The sequence below is a fragment of the Notolepis coatsorum genome (assembly GCF_963971535.1).
Source record: "Notolepis coatsorum genome assembly, chromosome: 16".
In the NCBI taxonomy this organism is placed as follows: domain Eukaryota; kingdom Metazoa; phylum Chordata; class Actinopteri; order Aulopiformes; family Paralepididae; genus Notolepis; species Notolepis coatsorum.
The window spans coordinates 63,767,136-63,790,328 of record NC_140180.1 but is presented as its reverse complement, the minus strand read 5'-3'; the positions used below and the strand labels follow the sequence as shown (position 1 = coordinate 63,790,328).

The 23,193-nt window shown below is 41.6% G+C and overlaps 1 protein-coding gene across 1 annotated transcript in view; it reads left to right on the top strand.

Annotated features, from left to right (window-relative positions):
- dnd1 (DND microRNA-mediated repression inhibitor 1) overlaps positions 1-23,193 on the top strand; it is a gene marked incomplete at both ends in the record, with an annotated part of 82,160 nt that overhangs the window by 31,058 nt on the left and 27,909 nt on the right. Inside the window, one exon of the mRNA XM_084332055.1 lies at positions 20,546-20,678. Within this exon, the coding sequence (XP_084188181.1) occupies positions 20,546-20,678 (133 nt within the window). The remainder of the gene's footprint in view (positions 1-20,545; positions 20,679-23,193) is intronic.

Genomic DNA, 23,193 nt, shown 5'->3' with positions numbered 1-23,193 from the left:
TGCATTAAGACTCTCTTGATCTGATTCTGAGAGCTTTGGCATTTTGATACCTTCTAAGAATCTATCCAGTTCCTCCTGTGTGTAATTACTTTGAGATGTGTATAGTATATTGTAATACTCCTGGAATGCCTGATTGATTTCTTTTGGATGATGTGTTTTCTTTATAATTTCTTTATAGCAGGAATTTTTTTTTGAACATTTACAGTTATCAATATAGTACATTTTCCATCTTTTTTCTTTTTTTCCCTCATTTCCCCTTCCCCTCCCTCATTCCCACCCCATCCCCCCCACACCGAGGTTATTGAAAAACACATCTGCAAAATACTCAAAACACACAGCATAGATGCTGCTGGGAAAGAAAAACAAAAAACAACAATAATATCAATCAGACCCATCTGTATTATGCACAAACATTTAGATAAAAAGAAGTAAAGAAGGAACTAAAAACACAGAAAGAAAACTCTCTAGCACGGCTGTGGCTGTGGAAGAAAGTCATCAATGACATTATTTCACTCTTTCCCTCACCCCTGTCTATAGTATTGTGGTAATTCTTGGGTAGTTTGACCTTCTGCAGCTGCGTCTCCCGTTCCCCTCTCCCTCCCCCAGTTACCCACCCAGCCCCCAGGGGTCTCATTCACACCCATACATACCAGGACAGGGAAGGGGGGGGGGGGGGGGGGGGGGGGATTAGAAAATAGGAATAAAATAATAATAAAAAATAAGGAAGTGCAGTTAGAGGTGTAAAGCTCTATCCTTTCTAAGTCTCTTCATTGATAGTCAGGGTATCGATGTGTTGCAGAAATGGTTGCCAGGTCACATGGAATGTTTCAAGGGAGCCCTTTAGGGAGAATCTGATTCGCTCAAGCTTAACGCAATGTAGTATCTCATGTATCCATCTGCTGTGAGTAGGTGGGGAAGGGTGTATCCATTTAAAGAGAATAAGTCTCCTAGCGAGGAGGGTAGTGAATGCCACAACTCGTTTTGCAGCCCTAGATGCGATCGTAGGGGTATTCGGGATACCGAAAAAGGCAGTGAGTGGATCAGGGTCTAACGTCACGCCCAAGACCCTACTTAGTGTATCAAATATTGTAGTCCAAAACTCTGAGTTTGGGGCACGTCCAAAACGTGCATATAATCGGCTGGAGGTTGTTTACATCTATTACACGCATCCGTTCTATCCGGGTATATCTTTGCTAACCTCGCATTGGTGTAGTGAACCCTATGCAGGATCCTACACTGCAGCAAACTGTGTCTTGCACATATAGAGGAAGTGTGTACAAGGTCTAATATATGATCCCATTGTTCATCTGTAATGATAATTCCCAGATCTTCGTCCCATTTGGCTTTTAGGGAGTCTAAGCAAGTTGGGTTCATCCAAAATATTTTATCATATAAAATTGAGACGAGCCCTTTCCGCCCGGTACCGAGCGATAGGAGAGGGTCAGTCCTAGAGTCTGGAGGACGGCCAGGGAATTGTGGGAATTGGTTCTGAACAAAATGCCTGATCTGAAAAAAACGGAAAAGGTGAGAATTTGGGAGACCAAATTTTTTTGATAGTTCTGCAAACGACGAGAACACACCTCCGGAGTAGAGGTCATTAATGGTTAGCAAACCTTTGTTCGCCCAGCTTCTGAATACAGGATCCGAACAGGACGGTAAGAATATGTGATTACGAGAGATTGATGGGCTAACAGTTTACTGGGTTTGTTGCCAAATTCATAGTGTTTTTGTCTAACCTGATTCATTTGTTGCATGATTATATTTGTAGTCTTGATATTTAATTTGGCTCTGGCAGTTACTAAATGTTTCCAGTTGTCTTCTGTTGCTGCAACTTTATGGAGGGCTTCGCATCTTTCAATTTCTTTTTCTAGTTCTTTTGTGTGTGCGATTTCTTCCCTTTTACTAAATGATGTGTATGAGATAATTATGTCCTCTTAAAGTGGCTTTTGCAGCTTCCCAGATTATGTTTGGGTCCATGCTAGGATCATTGTTTTCATCTATGTAATTTTTAATCCATACCTTCATTTTTGATCTAAATGTTTCATCCCTCAGTAGTGAGGTATTGAATCTCCATTGCCTACGAGTGAACTTTTCTCCATCCAGACGAACGGTCAAGTCAATTCTCGCATGGTCTGATAGTGTGATTGGATTGATACAACAGTTTTTTACCATGTGCAGATGTCTTGAGTAGATCAAAAAGTTATCAATCCTAGAATATGAGACATTGGCGTTTGAATAGTAAGTGTAGTCTTTAACCTTTGGATTTAGTTCCCGCCACACATCAACTAGGCCACTTTCTTTGCATAAACCTTTGAGTACTTTTATGGACTTTGGTTTGTTACTTTTAGACTGTGTGGTCTTGTCCATCTTCTGATTCAGTGCACAGTTAAAGTCTCCGCCTATGACCCCAAATCCTTTGCCGTTTTCGTTGAAAAGCAATACCATATCTGACATAAATGCAGGGTCATTTGTGTTAGGAGCGTAGATATTAAGGAAAGTGGTAGATATTCCATTAATAGAACCTGAAATCAAAACATATCGCCCATTTGGGTCAGTGATTTTTTTCTCTCATTTAAATGGCGTGGTTCTATTGATTAGAATAGCAGTTCCCCTACTGTGACTTTTGTATGAAGAAAAATACACTTGTCCCACCCAATCCTTTTGTAGCTTTAGATGTTCAATTTCTGATAAGAATGTTTCTTGCAGGAAGGCTATTATGTAGGGCTGACCTTCGAATTTTTTCGGGCAATCAAAGCTTCGGGGCCGAGCTTCGATTTTAATTCAAAGCTTCGATTTTTAAAAAAAATTTATTTTATGTTGTGGGACTTGTACAGCACTTTGGTAAACTTTGTTGTGTGATTTAATTCAAGGTGGATCGCTGTTGTCGTTTGAACAACTTCAGATTTCATGGGAACTACCAATCCCCCAAATCAAGAATGTTTAAAGGGGAACTCCACTTTTTTTGGAAATTAGCTTATTTAACATCTTCCCTGGAGTTAGACAAGAAGATGCATACCTTTTTTGTCTCTGTGCGTGCATTTTAGCTTTGGGAATAGACGCTCCGTTAGCATAGCTTAGCTTCATCACTGGAAGTGAGGCAGGACAGTAGCCTTACAGTGCCTTACAGTGTATTGCAAGGTCTGACATTGACCAAACTTGATATGCATGACCTTGGTGGGCTCTAGGTCAACTCCTGAAAAGGGGGTCAATGTCAGACTTTGCAATCAAAAGTTAGGGGGCTAATAACCCTTGCCATAATTTCAGTGCGCCCCCTAACTTTTGATTGCAAGGTCTGACATTGACCCCCTTTTCAGGAGTTGACCTAGAGCCCACCAAGGTCATGCATATCAAGTTTGGTCAATGTCAGACCTTGCAATACACTGTAAGTAGTGATGCACCGATGTGAAAATTGTGGCCGATACCGATAACCGATATTAATATTGCTGTTCTGGCCGATACCGATATTTACCGATGTCGATATCTCTGTATAGAAAACACTTTTTTATGATAATCAAATAAAGAGCTATTTTCCAAAACGCATAATTTTTTTACTTTTGTAACTTATTTTCAGAAATGACTGATATTTTGAAACTATTTAAGGCCAAAACATGTAAAAAGAAAAAAAAAAGATTACATTTTTTTTTTTTTTTTTTTTTAATATCGGCCCTATCTTGATATCGGTCCGATACCGATGTGTAAAAAAACGGCCATATCGGCCGATATTATATCTGCGGCCGATATATCGTGCATCACTAACTAGAGCTGCCGCGATAACCGCATTACCGCGGTATCGCTGTTGCATCACGCTCACCGCAGAGTTAGGCTGAATACCGCGTCACCGCTGTTTTTTATCATAATAATAAAGTTGGCTTGCGGCTCTGCAGATATACCCTACTCGGTTCCAAGCGACCCTATTGGTCCAGCCTGGCTCTGCGGCTCTGCAGATACCCCCTACTCGACGCCTCTGAACGAAAACAGAACGCCGCCATCTTTACTGCCTCGCTATGGATGCATTTCATTCAGGATTTGTTTGCGACAGAACCAAGTGCAATAAACAAAAAAGAATGGATTCACTGTGTATTCTGCCTTATTTATTGATGAAACAAAACCGACATCAACCCAATTTACCACCGAGCGGAGAGTTTAGTGTCACAACAAGATCGCTGATGTGTTAAGTTTGTTGTTGTTATCCGATATACACGAGAGGTAACGTTAAACCCGGGTTTGCTTGGTAGAATACACAATGAGAGGTAACGTTAGCTTTGGCAGAATAGACGCAACGAGAGTCTGGTTAATGTTGTTATTGATTGATTGATTGATTGAAACTGTGTTAAACTCTGGCTTGCTGCAAGCCCTCGGACATCTATGCCCACGGAGCTTTCAGTGTACACAAGCGAGCGGCGGCGGCCCCGCCTGCATCCCCATTCCCCAAACGGAGTAGTACCTGGCTGCAGTGGAAAAGGAACGAAGTACCAGGTGCCTAAAGCGGGTCGAGTCGAGTAGGTAATATGCAGTGGAAAAGCGCCATTAGACTAGAGGCAGGCTATAAGAGTAGACTACTAAAAAATATTGCGCAAATTCGTGCGGTAAGGAAAATATCAATACCGCGGCAGCTCTATCACTAACTGTAAGGCACTGTAAGGCTACTGTCCTGCCTCACTTCCAGTGATGAAGCTAAGCTATGCTAACGGAGCGTCTATTCCCAAAGCTAAAATGCACGCACAGAGACAAAAAAGGTATGCATCTTCTTGTCTAACTCCAGGGAAGATGTTAAATAAGCTAATTTCCAAAAAAAGTGGAGTTCCCCTTTAAGATGAATGAAGTAAGATTTTGATTATTTGAAATATGGCCTGTGTAGACTAAACTATGCACAGAATTATGTCAGTCTACAACAGGGCTATTCAACTGGCGGCCCGCGGGCCAGATCCGGCCCGCGGGATGATTCTGACCGGCCCGCCAAAGATTACATGATAATAAAAAAAATAATTTATTTTGAATTTTTTTTTTTTTAACTTTTTTCTTTTCATGTCAACGTTAACACGCACAATTGAGCCAAAAGTCACTCAATTAATGACAGATTTCATTGATAAATTGAGGGAAAACTTGCAAGTCGATTTGATGAATTTGACATGTCCAGAGAATTGATGCATTTTGTGAGCAACCCATTTGCCAATGTAGCTGCTATTTCCACAAAAGGACAAGAGTTCCTTGCATCACTTCACATTGATGAAGGTCTCCTGCAACTTGAAATAATTGACATGCAAGCATCATCTGCTCTGAAGCAGGCACTTGAGAATGAATCCACCACAACATTTTGGATAAAGTGTATTCATGTCAAGACATTCCCCAAAATAAAAACGCTGGCAATATCTGTGCTAACAATGTTTGGCTCAACATACACCTGTGAATCCAGTTTCTCTCACATGAATGCCATTAAAACAAGCAACCGTGCCTCCTTGACAAATGAGCATTTGCATCACTGTTTGCGGGTAGCCCTCACTTCCTATGAACCCTCTTTCTCTGCCATTGCCCAGTCAAAGAAGTGCAATCGCTCTCATTAGATGTGTGTATGTAGGCTAGGCCTGTCTGCCCCCCACCCCCCTGATGTTTGAGAGTTAAGAGTGGACAATAAGTGCTAATAAGATGCTGTGATTTGCTGTTGTTGCACAGACATGAAGCACTTTTTCATAAGCTCAGCTGCACTATAAATGTGTTTTTTTGTTCAAGTGTTGATGTTAGAATGTTCAGATGCACATCATGCACTTGTTTGTTTTTTTATTTTATTTTTATATTGAAATGTTGAAGAGGAGATGTTGCAGTTGTTGCACAGTCATAAATGAAGCACTTTTTGCAGGAGATGTTGCAGATGTGGCACATAAATGAAGCACTTTTTTTTGCAAAAGTATACTACTTTTGCAATGTAGTTAAATAAAAGTTGTGAAAATGTGGTTGCGTGTTGTGTCAAGTGTACATATATTCATAGCACGGGGAGGCGCCGTGGCAGTCCGGCCCCTGGCCCCTTGGGTTTCTGACAATGTGGCCCCCTGAACAATTTAGTTGAATAGCCCTGGTCTACAAGGTCCGGATTCTACATGGTCCGGCAATGTAGACCTTGTAGACTCCACTACAGACCAATTATCAGTGAATGTTCATGCATTTTTAAGAAGGGCTACTTCCACAAAAAAACAAAAAACTCACAAACATCTCAGTAGCACCTTATCTAAATGTTCTATTTCATATATGGAGATTCATATTTATTTATGTATTGCATGCATTTCTACATTTTATTTCCTATTTTGTTTATTCATCCCAGTATCTTTCTTTCTTATGTGTGGAATTCTACAAGACATTTACATTCACATTTACATTTAGTCATTTAGCTGACGCTTTTATCCAAAGCGACTTACAAGTTCTGTACGACAGGTCATCAGGAAGGATACAACTCTATCAGCTGAGTAACAATATTCATCAAAGTGTTGCGTGTTACAGTGTAGGTTAGTTTATTAGGACAAGTGCATGACAGTAAGGTTAGTTAGGGTTAGATTTTTTTAATTTTATTTCAGATAATGGTTGAAGAAGTGCGTCTTTAGTCGACGGCGAAAGATTGGACGGGATTCGGCTGTCCTAACTGGGGTGGGTAGCAGGGTTTCCGTTAGAAAAAATTGTTGCCGGTCTCCGTGACCTGCAAGATTTCAATCTACCGGACAAATGAGATTAATTCCGGTCATAGTTTATTGAGTTTTAAAACAATTGATAGGCAGGCTATATAAAGAATGTCATCCTCAAGGCATGTAGATTTATAATATTATTACTTAAAACTAGGCTACTTTTGCATATACAGTCATTAATTAATATATTCCAAATAAAATAAGTCCCTCGATACTCCGTGCTGCTGCTGACTTGAAATAAAATAGACTGCGTATCTGTGGGCAGTCGGTCCGACACTAAACAGCAGTCTGTTATAATCACATTTTTATGAGCTAACGAATTCCGTTATATTGGACATTTGTATTAATTATATCAAGCGAAGAACTGAGAAAGCAGAGAGACGGCAACATTATCGTGGTTTGCGTGACGACTCTCTCCACCTCGCAACGACTTATTTGCAAAGAGTATGGCGCTGCAGAGAAGCTGATTTAGCTGTTATTGGCTCTTTTCTGGGAACCGCACAGCAGCGCCCCCCACCCAACATTGGCTGAAAATGGCTGAATTGGAGTACTGCTGGAATACTGCATTGTGCTGTTGCCTCTCTGGCTCTGCAGCTTCACATGCACTCGCACACCCAGCACTAAGCTCTCGCTGACGACGTCGTTGTCATTATTAGAAGCAACGAGGAAACAAATGTAATGATCGTTTCGTTCATCGCATAGGCTATTTAATTTTAGCCTATTTTAATACAATTCAAATAATCAAATTGTGCTTAGACTCAGGGAATTATTTTCACCGGACATTAAGACCGGAGATATTAAATATGTCGGACTTAAACAGATTTTGCCGGTCAAATACCGGTAATTACCGGCTAACGGAAACGCTGGTGGGTAGTTCATTCCACCATTGTGGGGCAAGGACTGAGAATAGGTGTGTAGGTGGTGTATGTGTTTGAGGATGATATCCTTCAAACAGGCAATAGTGGTGATATAATTTGGGCAGTGCTGAGCTGGGTTACTTTCCTCCAGTGTATTTGTCCCCCGGCCCCACCCAATGGCCCCATGCACACACACACACACACACACACACACACACACACACACACACACACACACACACACACACACACACACACACACACCGAAGTAAAAAAAAAAAATTTAACTTTGATTTTTTTTTTAATGTTCGAAGCTTGTGCCATCGAACGAAGCTTCGAAGTATTTAAGACAGCCCTAGCTATATGTACCATCTTATCTTTTAGAACAGATAATTTATTTGCCCTTATAATGGGATTACCCAAGCCTTTGACATTCCATGAGTTTATTATCAAATCTGACATAATGGTTGCAAAATCTTATTAGTATTACTTATGAATGTGTCAAGTTGTTCTAAAGCATATATTGTCACTGTATGCATTGAGATATTTAGAAAAGAAAAGAAAAAACAAAGAAAAAGACAATAACATACAATTACCCACCCTTGTTGTGGTTCCCAGACCCACAACATTATGTTGGCTTCACTTTTAGTAGGCCAGAGAAAGAAAACAGTAGAGAAATAAAAACTAAAGAATACTAAAGTTTTCATAAATGGTGTGGTGCCCGGAGCTCCTACCCTCATTTATTTTAACCTCTCCTCCCCCCCACTTCCATCATAAAAATAGTTCTTCAATTTCATCCATGCTTAATTGTGTAGAGTTGAGAGAAGCAGTCATTGCAATAGTATTATAGCTTACAAGTGTTGACATCTTATCGTGGGGTAAACCTAGGGGTGGACGGTATGGTCTAAAATTTATATCACGGTATAATTTGAAGCATAGACGGTAACGGTATATATCACGGTATCATCGTTTTTGATAAAAAAAACATTTTTATTTTATATTTTTTTTTTTTTTTTTATAAAATATATATATTATATAATTAGACTTGTACTTGTATTATCTGCGAGACATCGCCACCACGCAACAAGCTCCACTGTCTGTGTGTACTCTAGTAGCCTCCAGCTACGGCCAGGTTTCCCCGGAGCTGCACCTGGACCTATACTCAGTAGCCTCGAGCAGAGCTACGGCCAGGATTCTCCGGCGCTGCACCTGGACCCTATTATATTGGAATAACGTTAGCAAGCCCTCAGCTCGAATACGCATCGAATCAGTGTTATAAGACATTGATATCAGGAGCTATCCGGCTAAGCCGGATATATAACGTTAATACAACGCCTCAGTGAATTATTTAGTTCAATGGGACATTTCGTTTTGAACGGTGAACTAACTCGCGTTAACGTGAGCTAACGGCTAACAGGTAGCACACACACGTCTCTCTCTACTAGACTTTGTGGAGCGTTTGTTGATGTCAGGAGCTATCGGTAGCTGGCCGACTAGATACCGTTCGGTTAGACAATGCCTCATCATGTATTAAACTAAAAGTGAATAGTTGACTGGGTCATTTTGTAACGGTAGCTAAGCTAACGTTAGCTCAGGGAGACGCCGCCGACAGCTGAGCTCCCGTGTCCCGTCCCACTAGACTACTAGATCCGTGTTTACATGCGTGCGGTAGGGGCTGGCACGCCCACTGCGCGAAGCCTCCTAAATAACTTTTTCCAGTTCGCACATATCTATTATCTATGACTAATTCTATCTATTTTTAGGGGCAAATGCGAGTGAAATAGTCGCGCTGTGGTTACATGACGTCATTGGTATTTTAGAGCTGCACTACCGGTTTAGACGGTATAGTCAAAATCCATACCGTAGAGCAAATTCATACCGTTTATACCGTATACCGTTTATACCGTCCACCCCTAGGTAAACCCCTTTCAAATGGTACAGTCCGTGTGACGTCACTCTTTGTTGCAGGAAGTATGAGCGCAAACATGACTGCAGGACGGTGTATACAAAACAGATTCACGTGGATCTTGACTAAACAATCAACACACACACGCTTTTCGTAGATGGATATTTCTACTACACGATTTTCATGAGGAGGGGATTTAACAACGTCTTACCTCCACTCTTGGTGGCAGAATGCAGAGTTAATGTGAAACTTACGACGACAGTTCGATTGTCTCGAGAAACTCCTTCACCGCCTTTGGGTTGTTGAAGAGGATGATGTTGTCATTGTGAAGGACACGCAGTCGATTTGGATATGCAAATCCTCTGAAGATATTCTTTTGGATGAGTATTTTGATCACCTCATCGAATTCTCTGCGTTTGATCCGTACTTCTTTTGGCAGATCCTGACGAATGGTGAGTTTGATTCCCTTTTCTTGCATCTGTGTCTTCTTTGCCGTTTGTAGTATCAGTTTCGCATCTCTGAACCGTAGGAGACGAATCAATGTTGGTCTTGGTGGTTTTCCTGGCTCAGGTGGGGTTCGGCCGGAGCGCATGACTAGTTCTAGGTCTATTTGTTTGCCGGGGATCTTGAGCCAATGTGGTAACTTCTGTTCAATATAGTCAATAAGTTCTTGTCCATATTCAGATTTTTCTGGGAGACCCAATTGAACCAAGCTCTTCATCCGTTCTTTGTTTTCTAGTATGTCCACTTTTATTTCCAACGCTTGTATTTTCTTATTTGCACTGTCTGCTGTCTTCTTGTTGGTTGTCAGAGTGTCTTCAGCTGTTGAAACCCGGCTTTCTACTTCATCCAGGCGTAGCTTCTGTGTCTTTAGTGCTTGGTTGGTTTTATTTAGCGTGACTTTGATTGCTGATACTTCGGTCAGTTTGGTGGTCAATGTCTCCCAAGCGTGTGTCGATGCCATCCAGTCGTTCTACTACCACAGTATGTTGGTGTTTTAATTCTGACATAATTGCCTGTAATGTAGGTTCAGGTCCATCCGTTTCGGTTTCTTGTGTTTGGTCCTCTCCGAATTGTTTGCCTTTGCGTGTCGTTCGACCAGTGCCACCACGATCTAATGACATCTTGTTGTCTGCACTTTTGACTCCAAGTTGGGATAAAGGAGTAGTTAAATAATTTACAGAGTGGAGGTAAAAAATGTCATTAATGTCGAGGAAATGCGGAGCTCTCAGCTCAGGCAGCCATCTTGTTCCCCTGTCGGCCCTTAAGAGAACATTGAGAGAGACTGGAGTTGCATTGGAATCTGTTTCTTTATAAAGCCATAATTAGAGACTGTCCAAATTATATTACTTCTTTATTGGAATGGACAACTGTTATTGGAATGGACAACTGGGCCCTGTCGTACACGATCCAGTGATTGGCTTACACTTAGAGTGCCTAGAGTTTGTACTGAACTTGGTAGATCTGCTTTTGGCTTCCCTACCTCATGGAATACCCTGCTCTTAATTGTGCTGATTATCTCATGTTTCTGTATTTATTAACACTGACACTTGTGAATGTAACATCTCAACGACACTGTAAATTAGTTTAACTACTCAGTGTATTTATCAAGTATAAATACAAATGTTATGAATAAATTTATGAATGAGAGCATTAGGGCTGCCACTCTTTCCAGAGTTTCTTTTTCCAATTAACACTTTGATCGCCATGGGTTAAATTCATAATTTACCATCCCTCGCCATCTCTATTTGTCTATGGAGAAGTTCCCCTTCTTTGCAGGGCTATAACTTTTTAAATTATATTGCTAAATTGCCATTATTATGGCCCATTCAATGTCCTATATGTATTGTTCAGGGTGTAGCAACGTTAAACTTTTTCATTCACATATTCATACTAAAATATGGTCTAAAGTATAAGTATGTTTTTATCGTTTTCTGCAGCTTTCTTCAGAACGTGATTTATAGCCCTAAATGCATTATATTGATGATCAAATACAGTTTGGTAGGAATCTGTGCGAGATAAAAAATGTCAACTGGATGTGCTTCTAGAAGTTTCTACGTATCATCTGATGATGACCGGATGGGCGGGGGATCGTTTATAATTCCGTGGGCAGCGTTAGATGATTCATCCAGAGTGGGTCATATGTTCATCATAGCAGTTTATATGGAACACGTTAGAATATAACGCTGAATCTTACCGTGGCTTCCTCACGCCGCTGGCAGATGAGCGTGGAACAGATTTTTTTCTATTATGGGATGGAGAAATGCCCGATCCATTTCCAGGTTGTATAATAGTATATACGTCCAAATCATGTTGTTTTTTCGAGTTATTTGCACCGATCGATGTTCACTGTGTCAAGACGGAGTCTCTCTAACGATAGCGAGTGCCCGGACCACATATGGATGAGCACTTCCGGTTCAAAGGGTCATTTCCGGTTGGCGATCTGCCGATCGGCCACCAGATGGCGCTCTTGAACCGCTAGAGAGTTGAGTGGAGCTTTGCAGTGTGTCTCAGGGCTCCGGAGGGGAAATATGATTTCGATCACAGATTTTTGAAATATTGACATCCAAGACGAGTTATGGCGTCTTCGGCAGAATGAACATGGCTAGGAATGACGTCTTAACTCGTCATCGGCGATCATAGTGTTAATTAAAACTTTTCTGTAATCAGAATAGGCTATTATAATGTGCTCTCGCCGCTGCCCTTCGGTAGCCCCATGCCGTTTCATAATTACAAGCAATCCTAAAACAATTATTGTTAATCGATTTGAGAGGGAGAGAAATTACGAAGGCACTCGTGTCTGGTTTAAGAATGTCAAGATTGATGAAATGACAGGCATAATTGTATTCATAATTAGGAATGCACGGATCTGACCATCTGTCCCGATACCGTTATCGATACATAGGAGTACTGATCCGATCTATTACCTTTAACCTCTTAACTGGCGCCCATAAAAGTGGCCATTTTTAAACTTGAACTTGAGGACTGCATACTTTTTTTGCAAACCAAAATACTATACTTTATACTTATAGCACATGCATGGCCTCTTTTGAAAGATAACATTCTGAAGTTTCTGATACAATAAAGACTTTTAGTACTACGGTAATGAAATAGAGTAACATAGGTCTGAACTTGAGTTGAACTTGAACTTGTGTACTCACATTTTTCTGTACTCACATTTTTCTGTAGTAGTTGCAATATCCAAAAGTATATTTCACCAAAATACTTACTTTTGTATGGCTGACAAAACACCCTGGGTCCATAGCCTGAAGTCTTGTATATAGGGCTGCCGCGGTATTGATTTCTTTCCTTACCGCACAAATTAGCAAAGCCATTCAAACCGCAGCGGTAAAATAATTGGTCCCTAAATAAGCTTTTCGAATGCATTTATTTCTGTAATAGTCTATTCTTTATAGCCTCTAGTCTAACGTTAACACTTTAAGTGCCAAAAGACGTGTTTAGGCGTCCTTCCCCGCCATGCTCAAGTTGCCGAAGACGCCGTAATTCGTCTTTGATATCAATATTTCAAAAATCTGTGATCGGATTCATATTTCCCATCCGCTGGCCTGAGACCCACCAAAAAGCCCCACTGAACCCTCTAGCGGTTCAAGAGCGCCATCTGGTGGCCGATCGGCGCAATCGCCAAACAGGAAGTTACTTGGACGATGTGCTGTTCACCCATATTACTTCCGGCCACTCAGTATAGTTCCCGGCACTCTAGCTCGTCACAATACATAGCGATCCGTTGCCAATAACTCGATAAACAACATGATTTGGACGTATATACCATTATACAACCTGGAAATGGACCGGGTATTTCAACATCCCATAATAGGAAAATGTATACTCCACGCTCATCGCCCAACGGCGCGAGGAAGATACGGTAAGATTCAGCGTTATTTTTCAATGTCTTCTATACTAACTGATCTGATGAACATATGACCCACATTAGATGAATGGTATAACGCTGCCCACGGAATTATAAACGCCCCCTCGGCCATCCGGTCAACATCAGATGACGTGTAGTAACTTCTAGAACCATGTAGGGATGGGAATCGAAAACCGGGAACCGGTTCCTAATTGGCCGATGCCTGGAACCGTGTGCCTCCCGTGACTTTCGATTCCCTTATCGCTGCCAGGTTTTCAAAACAACGTTAGCGTTAGCATGTAGCCATGGCAGACTTATTTGATTCCTTAAGGGCTCGAAATTGCCTGGATTTTGGTAATATGCTCCCGAAATGCTCCCGCTGTTTGGCTACTTCTATGTGCAGTGAAAACTACTTGAATGCTTTAGAACCTAGTCATTGATTTAGGTCAGGGTGAGCTAAAATTAGCCGCGGAGCTAACGCTATCTAGCGTGAGCTAACGCTATTTAATCAAGCTCACAAAGAGAGATAAACAGCTGACAGCGGATAGTACAGGTACAAATACAATAAAACAGCAGGTGGGGGCTGTTGTGTAAACCTTGTACTCTTTAGTTCACATATAATAAGAGCTGCAGTGTTTATTTACAAGTCTACACTGTAAGCCAGGAAGTACCATGGTGGTGCAACATACAAATGTGTCCGTGTAGCAACACAAGCCAATACCTTAAAGGACAGGGGCCCGGGGAGGGGTGTGTGTGTGTGTGTGTGTGTGTGTGTGTGTGTGTGTGTGTGTGTGTGTGTGTGTGTGTGTGTGTGTGTGTGTGTGTGTGTGTGTGTGTGTGTGTGTGTGTGTGTGTGTGTGTGTGTGTGTGTGTGTGTGTGTGTGTGTGTGTGTGTGTGTGTGTGTGTGTGTGTGTGTGTGTGTGTGTGTGTGTGTGTGTGTGTGTGTGTGTGTGTGTGTGTGTGTGTGTGTGTGTGTGTGTGTGTGTGTGTGTGTGTGTGTGTGTGTGTGTGTGTGTGTGTGTGTGTGTGTGTGTGTGTGTGTGTGTGTGTGTGTGTGTGTGTGTGTGTGTGTGTGTGTGTGTGTGTGTGTGTGTGTGTGTTAGATTAAATTAGTTTAAGAATAAAAAAATAAATACATTTTAAGAGAATCTCAAATACATTATTTTATTTAAGTGTAGGCTATAGTTAATGTTTTATTTTTTACAGTTTTTGTATTTTTCTGACATGGGGGCTCAACAATAAATGACAATCAGAAATGTCAAGTTGCATGTTGTTATTCTAACCAGCTTAGACCCCTACGCTCTGCATCTTCTGGCCGCCTCAGACCTACTCCTATCCAAGCTCCGGGAGGGTCATCAAAGAGAAGTCGCCTATTCTCAGTCCTTGCCCCACAATGGTGGAATGAACTACCCACCCCAGTTAGGACAGCCGAATCACGTCCAATCTTTCGCCGTCGACTAAAGACTCACTTCTTCAACCATTATCTGAATAAAAAAAAATATATCTAACCCTAACTAACCGTACTGTCATGCACTTGTCCTAATAAACTAATCTACACTGTAGCACTCAACACTTTGATGAACATTGTTGCTCAGCTGATAGAGTCGTGCCCTTCCTGATGGCTTGTCGTACAGAACTTGTAAGTCGCTTTGGATAAAAGCGTCAGCTAAATGACTAAATGTAAATGTAGTTCTGTTGCATTTCCAATTTATTTATGTAAATTATAAATTGATCAGGTATCGATAAGGGTATCGATAAAGAATCGAATCGATAAGCAGAATCGATAATGGAATCGTATCGATAAAATCCTATCAATTCCCATCCCTAGAACCATGTCCAGTTGGAATTTTTTATATCGCGCCGATTGCCATCAAACTGTATTTCATCATCAATATAATGCATTTGGGGCTATAGATCACGTTCTGGAGAAAGCTGCAGAAAGAGATGAAAACATACTTATACTTTAGACCATACTTTAGTATGAATATGTGAATGAAAAAGTTTAACGTTGCTTCACCCTGAACATTACATATAGGACATTGAATGGGCCCTAATAATGGCAATCTAGCAATATAGTCTAAAAAGTTATAGCCCTGCAAAGAAGGGGAACTTCTCCATAGACAAATAGAGCTGGCAACCCGTGCATGGTCATGAATTTAACCTCCGGCAGTTAAAGTGTTAAATATCTATCTTTATTCCAGTGTTATTAAAGAGGACGACTTTGGAGCAGGAATATTGGTTGAAATACAGCTGGTTGAAACTGCTGTTCTTGAAACTGCTTGTCGCGGTAGCTAACATTAACCAAGCGCTTGGTTCAATAACCAAATGGGAATTAATTGACTGTCCTATCTATCTGCATAACGGATAATAACGTCATAGAATCGTTTGTTCAACCCGGTGGCCAGCGAATTAACACCAGCTAACGCTAGTGATGGATCCGGTTATTCCATGGGGCTTACTCAAGAGTTAAACTGTTCACTCAGCCCTATCGTTACATTAGATAGCCAACAGTTTAATCGCTAACGTTATGTGTAGCTGGCTATCCTTCAACACATACCATAACACGGTCCAGGAGTACATTTTAGCTTATTCTACCAGGTGCCGCTTTCTACCAACCTGTTACAGACCCGAGTTTAGCAAATAGACGGAGCCAACTTGCTAACGTTAAGTGGGCAACTGCGCTCAACACACACACACACACACGCACACACACACACACACACACACACACACACAATGACCCACTTGTACCCCTTGGTTCTCCAGTGTCCTGACAAGGTTCTGCTGAACCCACCATTAGAGTTCTCTGGAGCACATCCCAGCCTAGACCACCTACCAAGCCTAGTACATCCCAGCCTAGACTACCTGCCCAGCCTAGTGCATCCCAGCCTAGACCACCTGCCAAGCCTAGTACATCCCAGCGTAGACCACCTGCCAAGCCTAGTACATCCCAGTGTAGACCACCTGCCAAGCCTAGTACATCCCAGTGTACTCCACCCCACTGGAAAAGGCAGCCAGCAAGAAGAAGAAACGGAAAAGAAAGGGACAGGAGGAGTCTTCATCAGATGAAGATGATTGTTTTTGTTTGGTTTGTATGGAAACGTTGTCCCACAGCCATTCAGGGGAGGTATGGGAGAAGTGTTGGATGTGCAAGCAGCATAACTAGTAAGAGTAGCAGTGGTGGCTCATCCATAGAGGGCGCTCGGGTGTGCCCCCCCCCCCCCCCCCCCCTGGTTGAGAGCGAAGGAGAAGAAGAAATTGTGTTTTTTGATTTTAGATTATGGACCCCTAAAAATAAACTAAAGATGTTTAAAATGAATAATAATGACTCATTTTAAGTAGGTATGTTTGTGTTTAAAATGCACAGTAATGTTAATATATCAAATAGAAATCATTGTTTTATGCGCGATTCACATGACGTCACTCACAGTGAATGCAGCCAATGTATCATCGCAGCCAATGTAAATGGATCAAGCAAATAAATTTCGCCTATCGGGTGAAAGTTGGGGTCTTACAGGCGAGCTACATGGTTGACCTCCCCTGTTTTGCTGAACTGCAGTGGCTCACACGCATGATGCCGTCTACATAGTCGATGTTCCATCAACAACACATTTTTCACTATCTATTTTGCAGGGGAAATAGGCTCTATGTCAGATCTCTAGATACATGGTTGCTCTGCTCATGCAAGCCGTGTGGCTGTTATAGCATGTTGCACATGTGCTGTGGAGGTTGTTGGTGTGGAACGGGCCTTACTTCTCTCGTTTTTGGCTTTGGGATAGAGCATGTTCACCAATACACCAATTTTAAAGGGTATTTCACTTTAGTAGAACTTGTCAAGTTTCAACAGTCTTACCTGTATCTAATAACGTCTAAAAGTAAGCTACTGTAGCAAGTCCACCAACACTGATTGATTGATTGATTGATTGAAAACTTTATTAACAGATTGCAGAATGGGTACAGTACAGTACAGCTCAATTACATACAATTGTTAAGGGGATGCAGACCAGAGAAAGACTTTCGTCTTGTTTACATCAGGGTCCCCCATTTTCAATTCATCATAACATATATGACATACATGACATACAGATAGACAGTTTGCCAGGATGCCATTTTGTCACAGGAAAGATTTGCCTCTAGGATGGAACCTAGGCAGGGGAGGAAACTAACTTTTTGGCTTACCAGCCAACTGGCGAGTATATGATTTTTTTTACCAGCCAAACCGATTTTTTACCAGCCATAAATAAATCGCTAATTGTGATTACTTCTTTGTATGTCTTTGTCTAAATTGATTTTCAATCATAGTAATAATCACACCGTGTCTACTTTTAAAATGGGTATTACCATAAAAGTGTCTACTCTTCACAATATTAGCATAAAAAACATATATTAATCACACCTAGGCCTGCCACGATAACACATTTTGCTGGGCGATTAATTGCCCCCGAAAATATCGCGATAAGCGATATTATTGCGACCGGTTAGAGAATTTTTTTTTTTGGAGAAATTTATTTCCCAAAACTTTTATTTTGAAGCCCACCGCTCCGTCTTTTCCTGTGTTTTAGACTTTTATTTTGAAGCCCACCGACCGGACCGGAAGTATTGTTGTGATTATCAGGTACTTTGGGTACCAGAAAAGTCACGTGAAACACTGCAGACCACTGATTGGTCAGAATAGAGACGCGTCTCTAGGATTTCATAATCATTATGTTTGCAGCAGGCACAAGTGCAATAAACAAAGGATACAGTCACTGTGTATTCTGCCTCATTTATTGATTAAACAAAACCGACATCAACACAATTTGCCACCGAGCGGAGAGTTTAGTCTCGCAAAAAGATCGCTGACTTGTTAAGGCTTGTTGTTAGGTTAGGTGCTAATGTTGTGCTAGCGTTTTAGCATGGCTATCGTACATAGCGTGATCAATATAACTCGCTATTGATTGTTTGTATGAGTAACGTTAATGCTAGTAGAATAGACACAACGTGAGGTAATCACCATCCATTTTAAACCGGTTATTACCTAATGCTAACGTTAGCAAATAGACGCGACTGGTAACGTTACAGCTTGTTAGCCTAATGCTAACGTTAACGTTAGCATAGACAGCCTAGCTAACGTTAACGCTTGTAGAATAGACACAATGAGAGGTAACGTTAGCAGAATAGACACAACGAGGGTCTCGTTAATGTTGTTATTGATTGATTGATTGAAAACTGTGTTTACTCTGTTTGTATGAGTAACGTTAATGCTAGTAGAATAGACACAATGAGGGGTAACGTTAGCCCCACGGAGCTCCTGTGCTGTGCTCTGTAGTAAAGCCAGCGGCCCGCCTCCCAACACGGACAGTGACTGACAAGGGGCACTGGGTCCGCCTCATTAAAACAAACGCGCAAATAGCAATTAATCGCGCCCGTCAAAATCATTGCATTCATTTTAATTATCGCGGCAATTAATCGATTTATTGCTTATCGCGGCAGGCCTAATCACACCGTCTCTACTCTTCAAAATATTAGGATATCACATATTAACATTAACATGAAAGAGGGAACTATGCTGGACTGGGTTGGGCTGAACTGGGCAGGGAAAGTTGGGCTGGTCTAGGTTGGACTGGGTTGGGCTGGACTGGGCTGGGCAGTGAAAGAACCAAGCATTTCACTGTAATATAATAGCTAAATAAAACAACTTGAACTTGACTTGTTACATTTGCACTTTGGTTGGATGCCAAACGTATTCTGGTTGTACTGTACTTGTGCTGTATGATGACAATACATTGGAATCGAATCTCATGTCAACGCTAAGGGTTCAGCAGGTGTATTCTGAATGACAAGTATGACAACATCACCGTTGTGAAGGGCATATGGGCGAGTGGTGATATTGGGGTAAACCCGGTAATAATTTGGTAATAATAAAATGTCACTCGGCTGCATTTAAGCAAAGCCGTTCAGTATAGTCGTCCACTATGTTGAACGCGCGTTATGGTAGCTTGTTGCATGCTAGGTAGCTAGCCGGCTAATGCTGGTTGACTTGAGTGAGTGGAATCGTTAGCCTCACGCCCACTTGTCATTCTCATCCGACTCGAAGGAGACTCGTCGCGTGCTGTTGTTCGCCCCCATGTCAGACCGCACTGATATCCGAAAGCGACGACTCTACATGCAATTATTTTCATCCACTGATGTGTTTTTGTCTAAGTTTGTCTACGTTGTCAAGCCGGTGACAGGAGTCTGTAGGTCCGCACGCAGTGGTCTGTCCACTTCCCCTAGATGGGCGACATCTTCTAGAAAACGAGTGTTCATTGGAGGAGCTTAGAGCGCAAGTTAACGACGATGTTCATTGGTTATGGATTATTATGAGGCGCAAATGGGAGAAATCATAAGGGGGAAGTCAGAGTTCGGCTTGTGCCAGTGAGTGAATCAGCAGATTGCAGAATGATTTTTTTTGTTTTGTTTTGTTTACTACTCGCCAGTGTGGCGAGTGCTCTTCATGAATCACTCGCCAAACATAAAGAATACTCTCATTTGGTGAGTAAAATTGCCTAATTTCCTCCCCTGAACCTAGGTATGTAATTTCATCTTTCCTTGTGACAATATTGTCACCCACTGTAACTGAGAAACCGTCGGTCTTGCTGAGTTTGTTATTTGATCCGAAGAGAATGGACTGTTTTACCCAGGTGTAATGATAGTTCGTTATCAGCGAGCCAGGTGCAGATTCTTCCGAGTTCTGAGCTGAGGGTTTTTTCAACTTGTAACTTGTTCTTGTCAGAGACCAGCAGGGCTGAGTCGTCTGCGAACAAGAACAAGTTGAAGTCACAAGCTGACGACATGTCATTCCCAGGTGTCAGGCTCCAGTCCTCATTCGCTTCCAGGAGCCCTCAAAAGCCTGAACAGAATTGTTTGTTTTTTATTTAAATCTGCACAGCAGTAGTTTTGTTTATACTTCAGAAGAAATATATTTTCTATATTTCTCTTATCTATATATATATATATATATATATATATATATATATATATATATATATATATATATAGACTAGGTCCCCCAAATAATTGGAAATGAATGAGGATCTTGACACTGGGAGGAATGGTGATGCCAGGCACTGGTCCCTAGCTTACTTTTAGATGTTATTAGATGGGGTAAGACTGCTGAAACTTGACAAGCTCCACTAAGTGAAATATCCCTTAACTTTCCTGAACATATTTGAATTCTTAATTTGGGTGGTGTTCACCTTTTTAATCTCCCTCCTTCCTTCCTAGGTGCTGCGTGAAGTCTCGGAGGGGGTGGAGTGTGTGTTTCTGAGGGTGGGGCCTGACGCAGAGGGAAAATCAGCGATGGTGGTCTACTCCTCCCACTACGCTGCTTCCATGGCCAAGAAGGTGCTGGTGGAAAGTAGGTACAATAATGACGTGGCACGGTCTAGTAGGGGTGGGAATCACCAGTTTCATCAAAATACGATACGATAAAGATTTTTTGAACAACGATACGATATTTGCAGACATCACAAATTCTGCCACGATACGATTAGATTCAGGTGCCTGCGATCGATATGAGACGATATCATATGCCCATTTTACACAATCAGTAACATTTAACTCAAAAAAGGAAACGGAAATATCATTTGACATTTAAATGTTTTAGCTCTTCCAGACATTTAAATGAAAAACAATATATATATTTTTTTATACAAATAGACCGCCTGTTCACTGTAAAGTGCCACGTTTTGATATATTGAGCGTTAAAATGTTCACATCCTATTAACTTCTTAACCCATTCTCTGCCACGCTTATATCCACCGCTGTTTGATCTCTGCCAGTACTGTAAGTCTATGGAGATGTTCACCTTCTTTGCAGGGCTATAACTTTTTAAATTGTATTGCTAAATTGACATTACTATGGCCCATTCAACATCGATTACCTATCGTTCAGGATGTAGGAACGTTTTACTTTTTCATTCACACATTCATACGAAAATACCGTCTAGAGTATAAATATGTTTTTATCGTTTTCTGCAGTATTTCCCAGAACGTGAGAGATAGGCACAAATGCATATATTAGATCATCAAATGCAGTTTATAATTCGTTTATAATTCCGTGATAGTCGTTAGATGCTTCATGTAGTATGGGTGATATATTGATCAGAGCAGTTTGTATCGAAAATGATAAACAAAAACGCTGAAACTCACGTCAGTCTCCTCGTACCGTTGGGCGATGAGAGTGGAGCAAACGGATCCCAGTTATGTGGTGGGGATCTAGGCGATCCATTTCCGGTTTGTATATTACTAATACACGCCCAAATCATGTAGATTATTGAGTTATGGCAAAGATCCATATCCACGGTGTGTGGAGTCCCGCGATGATAAACGAGTGGCCGGACGGAATTAGGGGACGGACCGAGCTGCAACGGGTATTTCCGGTTTGGCAACTCGCCGATCAGCCACCAGGTGGCACTATTGAAGCGTTGCAGAGTTGTGCTGAGTCCCGCAGCATCTGACAAGGCTCTGTGAGTGAAATATGAATACCATGGCGAAAATATGAAATTATGATCAGAATCACGTTGTAAGCTGTTATTGGCAGAATTCGCATGAACTTGAAACCCGTTGTACGACGTTATTGGCGGGGAAAGGGTTAACAGGAGAGGTACTGGCATTGGGCCGCCATGCCCGTGCGCGGAACGCACGCACGTCACAGCACTTTGCAAGCGCTTAGCGGCTCGGGCTGCATTTTTCGCCAAACATATACAGTCTATTTGTTGCCATTCGAACGCCCCCTCACTCGACCAAATTCGTGCCTCGGTTCTCGAGTTACATGGCGATATGTCAGGTGAGCGTCTGTTACATTGCTTTATGCGTAAAGTAGTCATTATACATAGCAAGAGAAATGGCTCCGGTTTCTTTGAGGGCTTGTAGCTCTGGAATAAATAGTGTTATCAGCATGATTCATAAGACATAGATTGAAAAGTATCCGCCTGATTTGTACAAGTGATGGCTTATTTTGAAGGTATGAACCTGTACTTTCATATCATGTAAAAATAGATTTGAAGATCCCTCTAAAGGGCCCAGAATCTGTGCATTTCACAAAATAGCTCAGACCTCAAGAGGGTTAAAATGTTTATGTTTTTATTTCCTTTTTCTTTCATACATAGAACAAGACATCACAATACAGTAATACTAATAATAATAACAATAATAATGACAGTGAAAATAATTAAAACAAAACATAGACTATAAAAGTGCATTAACACATCCAGCGCCAAAAACACTGTCCAGCGTTATTGGCCGCCATGCGTTGACCGCCAGGATCGCTGTACAGCGTTTTTGAGATCGATATAAAAACATTTCGCCATGGCATTCATAATTCATATACCCACCCCCGGTCCTGTAGCTGGACCTTAGATGTGACTGCAACGACGGCTCAATACCGCCGCCTGGTGGATGGTCGGGCGAGTTACACTCGCAGACAGGATGTGCCATCAGTGCATCGATGAAAACCATCCGGCAGTCGCATCTCGTTACCGGACTCCCGACAGACACTATGTACATAATGGATCCTATAACTTTGGGCCTATAACTAGCGTTTTTGGAATTACAGCTGAAAAGATTAAAAACATACTTATATGCTAGAAGGTATTAACACAACAATGTATGAATGAAAAAGTATAACGTTCCCACATCCTGAACGATAGATAATCGATATTGAATGGGCCATAGTAATGTCAATATAGCAATACAATTTAAAAAGTTATAGCCCTGCAAAGAAGGTAAACATCTCCATAGGCTTACAGCGCTGGCAGAGAGGGGCATGAGATGGGCAATACCCCCGGCGGGCAATGTGTTAACACATTGACCACCGGGAATTAGTCAGGCCCCGCTCTAGCACTGCCACGCTTTAAAAGATAGGAGTGCATC